Raw genomic sequence first — 11,412 nt, forward strand, 5'->3', positions numbered from 1 at the left:
TTTTTTTGGGAGGCCGAGGCGGGCAGATCACCTGAGGTTGGGAGTTCGAGACCAGCCTGACCAACATGGAGAAACCCCATCTCTACTAAAAATACAAAATTAGCTGGATGTGGTGGCACATGCCTGTAATCCCAGCTACTTGGGAGGCTGAGGCAGGAGAATCACTTGAACCTGGGAGGCAGAGGTTGAGATGAGCTGAGATCGTGCCATTGCACTCCATCCTGGGCAACAAGAGCAAAACTCCGTCTCAAAAAAAAAGGAAAATACTATTCTGGTTCAGTTACTTTCTCTTCTTTGTTTCATCTTTGCCTGAAGAAATAAGACATATTCCCAGTGGCAATAAATGACTATGCCAGCAAGCAAAGCATTAATGAGTTTTTAGTTGAGTTTCCCCTTAATCAAAGAGGAAATATCTCACTTTCAGTTCAGATATCACTTCAGTTTCACCAAATACTGACCTGAAATCTAAAGTTAAAAAACTGTATCCGAGTCAATAAACATTTTTTTCCTTGGAACCCTTTATGATAGAATAATTCACTCTATTATAAATGTTTAAATTGATATTTTTGTGAAAAATAGAATTGCATTTATTACTTTCACACTATAATATTTACTTTCGTGGATATTTAGTTATGTCTTTTGTGTGTGTGTGTGTGTCTGTGACAGAGTCTCACTCTGTTACCCAGGCTGGAGCGGATTTTGGCTCACTGCAACCTCCACCTCCTGGGTTCAAGCGATTGTCATGCCTCAGCCTCCTGAGTACCTGGGATTACAGGCGCATGCCACTACACCTGACTAATTTCGTATTTTTAGTAGAGACAGAGTTTCACCACGTTGGCCGGGCTGGCCTCAAACTCCTGACCTCAAGTGATCCACCTGCCTCGGCCCTCCAAAGTGCTGGGATTACAGGTGTGAACCACAGCACTTGGCCTAAGTTATGTCTTATATAGATATCCTACAAATGTTATCAGATTTAGGTACCTTCGTTTTTTCACATAAAATTTCCTTGCCTTACAAACACCTGGCTGAGCACATGATGGCTCACGCCTGTAATCCCAGCACTTTGGGAGGCCGAGGCAGGTGGATCACTTGAGGTCAGGAGTTTGAGGCCAGCCTGGCCAACATGGTGCAACCCCGTCTCTACTAAAAATATAAAATTAGCCGGGCGTGGTGGCACACACGCTGTAGTACCAGCTACTCGGGAGGCTGAGGCAGGAGAATCACAAAACAAAACAAAACAAACACCCCCCTTGCCAGGCTGGGCATTGTGGTTCACAACTATAATCCTGGCACTGTGGGAGGCTGAGGTGGGAGGATTGCTTGAGCCCAGGAGTTCAAGACGAGCCTGGGCAACATGATGAAACCCCATCTGCACAAAAAATACAAAAATTAGCCGGGCATGGTGGCATGTGCCTGTAGTCCTACCTAACCAAAAAGTTGAAGTGGGAGGATCGCCTGAACCCAGGTGGCAGAGATTACAGTGAGCCGAAAACACGCTACTGTACTCCAGACTGGGTGACAGAGTAGGACCCTGCCTTAAAAAAAAAAAAAAAAAAAAACCACACCCACCTTGCAGCATAGCACTGTTGTAGCTAACATGATGAATCTGATTCTCCTATAGGCAAACAAGGAGAAAAAGCATCTTACCATGACAAGCACCACCCCCAAGGCCAGACAGATGTACAGCTATTAACACAATGAAGGGTATATTTCAGTATATGAAAGTTCTTTCAGTTCTGAACAATGTTCATTTCTTAGACTGGAGACTCCCACTGCCACAGCAAAAAGCCTAAAACCCTGCTTTCTAAACAGAATTTTAACAAGAAGTGCAAAAACTGACTAAAGGATAAATTGTTGTGTTCTGTACATTGCCGCATTGTGTTTTCCAGAATACTGAAAAACCCCTAACTGAAAGAATGTTTGCAGAATGATTAACAAGGCTTTGTCTGACAGGAGGAAATAGGAATGGGAGATGATCATTTATGTATCCACCGTAACTGGACACAGGGCACTCAGGTGGTTTGTTTTGCATATCCATCTTCCCCCTGAGGAACCCTGCCCAAGAACAAACAGCTCAGCTTTTTGTCCACCGCTGTAGCCCCAGCTGCTGGAACAAATACTGGGAAATGCTTCATTATATCAGTTTGGTACATCAGATTTAGGTACTTCCCTTTTTTCACATAAAACTTCCTTGACTTATAAACACCTAGCTGAGCATGGTGGCTCATGACTGTAATTCCAGCACTTTGGGAGGCCAAGGCGGGTGGATCACTTGAGGTCAGGAGTTCGAGACCAGCCTGGCCAACATGGTGAAACCCCATTTCCACTAAAAATACAAAAATTAGCCAGGTGTGGTGGCACACACGCTGTAGTACCAGCTACTCAGGAGGCTGAGGCAGGAGAATCTTATTACGGGATCGTCCCAATTTTCATATGAATGCTGTCATTTCTTCAGTCTTACACAAACACTGTCTACCATGCTATCATTCTTTGGTACTCCCTACTTTTCTGCTCTCCTTCATTCCAAGCCTAAAAAGAGCTCTCCATTCACTGTTACCACTTCCTCACCTCTCAGCCTCTCTTAGTCCCACTCAGTAAGGTTTTGTTCCTATCACACCACCTCATCAAGGTCACCAACAACCTGCATGTTACCAACACCAATGCACACACACATCTGAGGTCTCATCTTACTTGACGTCTCAGCAGCATGACACAGTTGATCCTTCTGTCCTTGAAACACTCTTCACTGGGCTTTTGGGACCGTGATTTTTTTCCTATTTCTCTGGTTTCTTCTCAGTCTCTATTTGTGAATTCTCCTTTGCTTCCTAACTGTGGATTCTTGCCATGCCCAGGGTTCAGATCTCTTCTCTACCTATAAACTCTCCCCAGAGATGCTTATCCAGTCCCATGGGTTTAAAGAACCATCCACTGATGACTCCTTCATTGCTCCCCCAGGGGCCAGCTACCCAATGGCCCCATTTTGAGTCCTCTCAAACTGAGTCTGTAGAAGACAGGATTCCTGACCCTCTCTCTCACCTTCAATCTGCTCCTGCCCCAGAGTTCTCTATCCATAGGAGAGACTAGCCAGATGTTTACCAAAAGCACTTCCTCTTCTGGACACCTGTTAGACTACATTTCCCAGCCTCCCGTGCAGCAAGGTGTGGCCATGAGACTGAGTGCGAACCAATGAAATCTGAGGATCATTCAGGCTTCCCAGGCATTCACCTCCAAGCTTACCCCCACCAGCCAGCTTGATGCAGAGAAACATGCCGACTGTGGGAAGTATTAAAGATGGCAGGAAGGCCAGGCGTGGTGGCTCACACCTGTAATCCTAGTACTTTGGGAGGCCAAGGTGGAGGAATTGCCTGAGCTCAGGAGTTTGAGACCAGCCTGGGCAACACGGTAAAACCCAGTAGCTACTAAAATACAAAAAATTAGATGGGCGTGGTGGTGTGCCCCTGTAATCCCAGCTACTGGGGAGGCTGAGGCAGGAGAATTGCTTGAACCTGGGAGGCAGAGGTTGCAGTGAGCCGAGATCACGCCATTGCACTCCAGCCTGGGTAACAGAGCAAGACTCTATCTCCAAAAAAAAAAAAAAAAAAAAAAAAGATGGCAGGAGACTGGGTCCCTGAACATTGCTTGGAGAACAGCTGCCCTGCCAATCAGGAGCACCCAATGCAGCTTTACAAGAGTGAGAAACTTCTACGGTGTTAAGCCACTGAGAATGCTGGAGTTTATCTGTTACAGTACCAACATTACTATAATTAACACACCAGGTCAAAAAAAGGTACCACCGTTCATCCAGCCACTCAGGTACAACCCCCCCTTTTTTTTTTTTTTTTTCCCAGAGATGGGGTCTCGCTTTGCTGCCAGGCTCAAGTGCAGTGGCATGATCATAGCTCACTGCTGCCTCAAATTTCTGGGCTCAAGGCATCCTCTCACCTCAGCCTCCTGAGTAGTTAGGACTACAGGTGTGCACCAGCACACTTGGCTAATTTTTAAATATTTTGTGGAGATAAATAAGGTCTTGCCATCTGGCCTAGGCTGGTCTCAAACTCCTGGATTCAAGTGATCCTCCCACCTCAGCCTCCCAAAGTTCTGAGATTACAGGCATGAGCCACTGCACCAGGCCAGGACTTGTTTTTGTTTTGTTTTGTTTTGTTTTTGAGATGCAGTCTCGCTCCGTCACCCAGGCTGGAGTTCAGTGGTGTGATCTCAACTCACTGCAACCTCCGCCTCCTGGGTTCAAGCAGTTCTACTGCCTCAGCCTCCCAAGTAGCTGGCATTACAGGGGCAAGCCACCACACCCAGCTAATTTTTGTATTTTTTTAGTAGAGACAGGGTTTCGCCATGTTGGCCAGGCTGGGCTCGAACTCCTGACCTCAAGTGATCCACCCACCTTGGCCTCCCAAAATGCTGGGATTACAGGCATGAGCCACTGCACCCAGCCCAGGACTCATTTTTAAGTCCTTTCTTTCTCATCATCCACATTCAATCCACTGGCAAGGCAATGAAAACTACCACTGGCCAGGCTCAGTGGCTCACGCCTGTAATCTCAGCACTTTGAGAGGCCGAGGTGGGTGGATCACCTGAGGTCGGGAGTTTGAGACCAGCCTCGCCAATATGGTGAAACCCCGTCTCCACTAAAAATACAAAAAACTAGCTGGCCAATATGGTGAAACCCCGTCTCTACTAAAAATACAACAAATTAGACGGGTGTGATGGTGGTGGCCTATAATCCCAGCTACTTAGGAGACTGAGGCAGGAGAATTGCTTGAACCCAGGAGGTGGAGGTTGCAATGAGCCAAGATCACACCACTGCACTCCAGCCTGGGCATGACAGAGCAAGACTCTGTCTGAAAAAAACAAAAAAATAAAGGCCAGGCATGGTGGCTGACGCCTGTGAGAACTCCCAGCACATTGGAAGGCCAAGGTGGGCAGATCACGAGGTCAGGAGTTCGAGACTGGCCTGGCCAACATGGTGAAACTCCATCTCTACTAAAAATACAAAAATTAGCCAGGTGTGGTGGTCGGTGCCTATAGTCCCAGCTACTCAGGACGCTGAGGTAGAAGAATTGCTTGAATCTGGGAGACGGAGGTTGCAGGGAGCCGAGATCGCACACTGCACTCCAGCCTGGGTGACAGAGCAAGACTCCGTCTCGAAAATAAATAAATAAAACAGAAAGACAAGATCCCATATCTTGTCAGCCTCTCAGATCTCTAGCTACTTTCTCTCTCTTCCTCCTCACTCACTCCTCTTGCCGCTCCTTGTCCACACCGCATGTGCCCCTTTCCACACTCCTCCATTTGCTGTTTGCTCTGCTGGGCACACCCCTCTCCTATGTGGCTCACTCCCACATCATTTAGTTCTCTGCTCAAATGTTACCTCCTCAGTGCGGTTTTTCCTGAGCACTGTATGCCCAAGAGTTGGCCCTCTTGAGCACTAACTTCTTAATTCTTTTTTTAAATTTTTCTGGGTATGTAGTAGGCATATATATCTATGTGTTACATGAGCTAGTTTGATACAGGCATGCAATATGGAATAATCACATTAGGTAAATGGGATATCTATCCCCTCAAGCATTTAAGCTTTGTGTTACAAACAATCCAGTTATACTCTTTTAGTGTTTTGTTTTGTTTTTTTGAGATGGAGTTTTGCTCTGTCGCCCAGGCTGGAGTGCAGTGGCATGATCTCAGCTCACCGCAACCTCTGCCTCCTGGGTTCAATCAGTTCTCTGCCTCAGCCTCCCGAGTAGCTGGGAGCCACCACCATGCCTGGCTAATTTTTTGTATTTTTAGTAGAGATGGGGTTTCACCTTCTTGGCCAGGCTGATCTTGAACTCCTGACCTCGTGATCCACCCGCCTCAGCCTCCCAAAGTGCTGGGATTACAGGCGTGAGCCACCGTGCCCAGCCTTTTAGTTATTTTTAAATGTAATAATTTTAAATTATTTTTGACTATAGTCACCCTGTTGTGCTAGCAAACACTAGGTCTTATTCATTTTATTTTATATTTTTTTTGAGATGGCGTCTTGCTCTGTTGCTCAGGCTGGAGTGCAATGGCGCAATCTCAGCTCACTGCAACCTCTGATTCCCAGGTTCAAGGAATTCTCCTACCTCAGCCTCCTGAGTAGCTGGGATTACAGGAGCACACCACCACGCCCGGCTAATTTTTTTTTGTAGTTTTAGTAGTGACAGGGTTTATTGGCCACGCTGGTGTTGAACTCCTGACCTCAGGTGATCCACCCGCCTGGACCTCCAAAGTGCTGGGATTACAGGCGTGAGCCACTGCACCCGGCCCATTTTATTTTTTTGATACCCATTAACCATCCCCATTTCTTCCCATCCCCCCACTACCCTTTCCAGCTTCTGGTAACCATCCTTCTACTATCTCCATGAGTTCAACTGTTTTAATTTACAGCTCCCACAAATAAGTGAGAACATGCAAAGTTTGTCTTTCTGTTGAGCACTAACTTCTTAATTACCTTGCTTTCTTTTTCTTCATGGCATTTCTTATTACCCAAAATGAATGGATTCTGCATGTATTCAGTTATTTGTTTACTGTATGTATACCTCGATGAACACGGGGTTTATCTGTGTTCTCACTGGCCTTCAATCTCAATAGTGAGAGTATGCCCCAGAAAGATGAATGGATGGGTTCAAACAGATGTCTCTTCTACATGCATTCTACATCGCAACCTTCAAGTAGGCAATTAAAGCCCACAATTGAGCACTCCAGTCTGCCTGTGCAACTCAAATCTCAGCGCTGCCACTTCTTAGCAGCTGTGTGACCTTAGGAAATTTCTTAACTAATCTTAAGCCTCAGTTTCTCCACCTGCAAAAACAAAACTCACCTCATTAGAAGACAATCATGCAAAACCTTAGCTCAGGGCCTGGCACCTAGTTAGGTTGTTATTATTAAAAGTAAGAGTTGATATTCAGCTGACATACGCTGGGATGGTCATATCAATCATCTATGACCAGCATTCACTCTCACTAGTCTGTCTCCTTGGCATCCTGGTTATAAGTTTGTTTGTTTGTTTGTTTGTTTGTTTGAGACAGGGTCTCACTCTGTCACCCAGGCTGGAATGCAGTGTTGAAATCACAGCTCACTGCAGCCTCGACCTCCTGGGCACAAGTGAACCTCCCACCTTAGCTTCCCAAGTAGCTGGGACCACAGATGTGCACCCAGCTATTTTTTGTGGAGAGGAGGTCTCACTACGTTGCTCAGGTTGGTCTCGAACTCTTGGGCTCAAGCAATTCTCCTGCCTCAGCCTCCCAAAGTGTTGAGATTACAGACATAAGCCACCACACCTGGCCAGTTGCACTATTTTTTCTCTTTTTTTTTTTTTTTTTTTTTTTTGAGACAGGGTCTCACTCTGTTGCCCAGGCTGGAGTGCAGTGGCATGATCTTGGCTCACTGCAGCCTCAACCTCCTGGGCTCAAGGCAATCCTCCTACCTCAGCCTCCCAGGTGGCTGAGACTACATGTATGCACCACTATGACAGCTAATTTTTGTGTTTTTTGTACAGATGGGTTTTTGCCATGTTGCCCAGGCTGGTCTTGAACTCCTGAGCTCATGCAATCCACCCGCCTTAGCCTCCCAAAATGCTGGGATTACAGGCATGAGACACCACGCCCAGGCCTAAGACATTTTTAACATCACCCCTAGTAGTAACATTTTGCCTATAGTCCTTATGTCTCCCTTGCTTTCTAAAGCTGTGAAAGTTCTCCTAAAACAGAATGGACAGACCTCTTGAAGGCTTTATCCCGTATTGCACCATGTATTACAAGTATATAGTAAAGTTCCTTGAAGACAAGGCCTATTTCAAATGTTTTTAATTTCTTCATTTGCTCCTCTTCCCTTCTCTCTTCTCCCTTCTCTATGGTCCGTTGACAGTGTGGTTTGCAGTGGTAGGGATGCCATAAATATTTCTGATGGAAGTCATGCACGAGAAGCTACTTCCTAGGTACTATTGTCCGTACTTGCCTGAACCTAAGAATCACCTGTAAAAACTACAGTTGAAAGAGCCCCAACTTATATCTACTGAATCTGAAATTGGCAGTAGGATGGGGGCATATCTGGAATCTTTTTTTTTTTTTTTGAGACGGAGTCTCGCTCTGTTGCCGAAGCTGGAGTCCAGTGGCGTGATCTCAGCTCACTGCAACTTCCGCCTCCCGGGTTCAGGAGATTCCCCTGCCTCAACCTCCTGAGTAGTTGGGACTACAGACACACGCCACCACACCCGGCTAATTTTTGTTAGAGACGGTGTTTCACCATGTTGGCCAGGCTGGTCTCGATCTCCTGACCACATGATCCACCCACCTTGGCCTCCCAAAGTGCTGGGATTACAGGCATGTGCCACCATGCCCGGCTTTGTTTTTTTTAATCAGCCAGCCTCCCAAACTACAGCAGGCTCAGAGAGATTCCCAAGAAATCTCTATTTCTAACAAGCATCCCAGCCCATTCAGCCCATTCTTTTATCAAATGAGTTTGGGAAACATGTCCCTAAATTATCACCCAAGATGTTATCTATCACCTGTCACATATCACCCAGTTATTGAAAAACTTACCTGAAATATAAGGTTTTCATTTACATGTCTCACAAATAGGCACTTGTTTACTAAAAACCCACAGAAATGTTATCTTTTTGGTTTGTGTATTAATATCATTTCCATCTTGATATAGAATACCTTTGAAAATTAAGGTTTCTTATTGTACCCAAATCTTCATCTCTCTCACCCACTGCATCTAAGTCTAGCCTTATCTATCCATACTGGTACTAAAATATAGCTTTTTTTCTTTCCCTTTTAATGATGGTGACTGAGGTACAGCCTCCTCTCATCATTTAAAAAAATTATCGTAGGTGGACTGCGATGGCTCACTTCTGTAATGCCAGCACTTAGAGAGGTGAAAGTGGGTGGATCACTTGAGCCCAGGAGTTCGACACCAGCCTGGGCAACATGGTGAAACCCTGTCTCCACCCCCACCCCCCAAAAAAATGCAGCTGGGCGGGGTGGCGTGCACCTCTGGTCCTAGCTACTCAGGAGGCTGAGGTGGAAGAACTGCTTGAGACCAGGAGGTGGAGGCTGCAGTGAGCCATCATCACACCACTGCACTCCCTCTTGGGCAAGAGAGTGAGGCTCTGACTTCCAAAACAAATAACAACAACAACAAAAAAAAATTTTTAAGAGTGTCTCATTTTAGTCCTTTCAATTCGTGACATACTTTATTTATTTTTAATTTTTTTGAGACAGAGTCTCACTCTGTCGCCCAGGCTGGACTCCAGCGGCGCAATATTGGCTTATTGCAACCTCAGCCTCCCAGGTTCAAGCAATTCTCCTGCCTCAGCCTCCCAAGTAGCTGGGATTACAGGTGCCTGCCACCACGCCCAGCTAATTTTTGTATTTTTTAGTAGAGACAGGGTTTCACCACATTGGCCAGGCTGGTCTCGAACTCCTGACCTCAAGTGATCCACCCACCTTGGCCTACCAAAGTGCTGAGGTTACAGGCGTGAGCCACCGCGCCCAGCCTGTGACACACTTTAAATGAATTCAGGGTTGACTCACACACAGCACGCCTGGTAATAACATTGAAAACAAAGTCTCCTGCCCAAATTCTAACAGTTACCACCACAATGCAGAGCCCTCTCCTGAGAGATAATCATTTCTGTACAGTTAATGATGAAAGAGTGACGCTTTCATAACAAGACCAATGATGGTTTCTGTTCCCTCTCAGTCCAAATCCAGTGTCCGTCTCCTCCCAAAACAATAGGTTATCCTCTGATCAACCCTGACAAAATGAACCCTGTAGAAAACACACAAGTATGGCGCATCTCTCAAATCTTAGCTCTTTGAAATGACACCAGGCAGCCGACTCTGAATCACAGCTACAACATTTTAATCCATTTTCCGACACTCCAAATGCTCTAAGCTATTTTCTGTATAACAACTGCCCTCACGGTGGGCAGCCTGAGAGAAAGATCGTCGCGTGAGGGGGTACCTTGATGGGGGTCCTGGCTCTGCTACAAACTGGCTAGGTGAACTTGAGCAAATCCCTCCCTCTCTCGGAGCCTCATTCTCATTAACTCCAAAGAGAGACAGCTGGACTTAGAAGAACCCTCAAGTCTCCCACATTTCTAAGAACCTAACAGCTGGGGGTCACAAGGGTAACCAAGACTCTAGCCCCATAACATATTGTTTTGAGATTACCTAACCTAACCCTCGAGCTTAAAAGACTAAGATCCAGAAATGAAAGTTGCCTGACACTCAATCTAATGTCCTTCCCACAGGACATCGCTCCTTCTACGAAAACGAACACACGAGAAAATGGCATCTGAACATCTGAAAGCCCTGCCTCGACTCAAGAGACAGGCAGGTAGCCTATTTCATCTGATTTTTGTCCCTCGTGAACTTCCACCTAGCTGGAAAGGGCAAAGCGAGAGCTTCTAGGCCACACCCTAAGTAAATCCGGACCGCCCTACGCAGGAGCAGTCGCACCTGCTCCTAAGCTCGAGGTGAAGGTGGCTCCGTCTCCACCCGAGCTCGCCTCAGAGCGAGCTCTGTGTGGGCTCTGTGTCAGAGCCCGCGACACAGAAACATCTCTCTTCAGATCCCAGCTTGGCCCAGGTTGCCCCACGCCCCAAGGTAGTCTCTCCGCGCTGCTATACCTGCTCCGCCACGGCGCGACCCCGTGCAGTAATCCCAGGCATCGGTGCCCCACGGACGTCGCCATCTTGTCTGCTCCTTCTCAGCGAGCCACGCCCCCTTCACACGCTGGGCGCACGCTTAAGGGGTCACGAGTCTCGAGTTCAGTGGGCCAATGAGAAAAGCGCGGGTTGGGGGCGGAGCCGACTAAGCTCCGCCCTGTGGCTACTCCCCACCTAACCCGCTTGGCACCTGCGGAGGTAGGGGAACTAGTGGAGCTGTAGGTTTCGCTAAACCTGGGCTTGGTCGCAGCACTGCCACTCCTCCTCCTTCCCTCTGGGTGCCTTTCCGCGTATACCTGGAAAATCTGAGTCATCCAAGATCCAAGAATGTCGTTTCAAGTGATCGAACTTGCTCATTTTAGGGATGGGGAAACTGGGCATCCATGACTCAGCTCTCGTTTTTTAAGCGCCGGAGTGTGTTGTGAGCACTTTGCAAGCATGGTGTCATATCATTCTTATCTCCTACCGCTGTGCTGCCAGGGAGACCGGGGGCAAACGGTCTTGGATCACCTAGAAATGCAACCAGTCGTTAAATTCGGTGCCTGGTGCTTGCTCTTGAAAAGGTTCCTATCTTCAATTGTAAGAGGAAAACGAGTTTTCAATCACGTCTGCTACTTTTTACTGAGCACTGACTAGAGACTCGCAGCTAGGCCCGAGACATTATCCCCATTTTAAAGATGAGGTACCTGAGGCTCAGGAAGATT

The 11,412-nt window shown here is 46.9% G+C and overlaps 1 protein-coding gene across 1 annotated transcript in view; it reads right to left on the minus strand.

The window, feature by feature from the left end:
- Nucleotides 1–11,090, minus strand: part of PISD (phosphatidylserine decarboxylase) — a 44,095-nt gene extending 33,005 nt beyond the window's left edge. The window contains exon 1 of the mRNA XM_019018329.2: nucleotides 10,670–11,090. Coding sequence (XP_018873874.1) covers nucleotides 10,670–10,734 — 65 coding nt within the window. The 5' untranslated portion in view covers nucleotides 10,735–11,090. The remainder of the gene's footprint in view (nucleotides 1–10,669) is intronic.
- Between the last annotated feature and the right edge of the window lie 322 nt (nucleotides 11,091–11,412).

The sequence above is a fragment of the Gorilla gorilla genome, chromosome 23 (genome assembly GCF_029281585.2).
Source record: "Gorilla gorilla gorilla isolate KB3781 chromosome 23, NHGRI_mGorGor1-v2.1_pri, whole genome shotgun sequence".
NCBI classification, from domain to species: domain Eukaryota; kingdom Metazoa; phylum Chordata; class Mammalia; order Primates; family Hominidae; genus Gorilla; species Gorilla gorilla.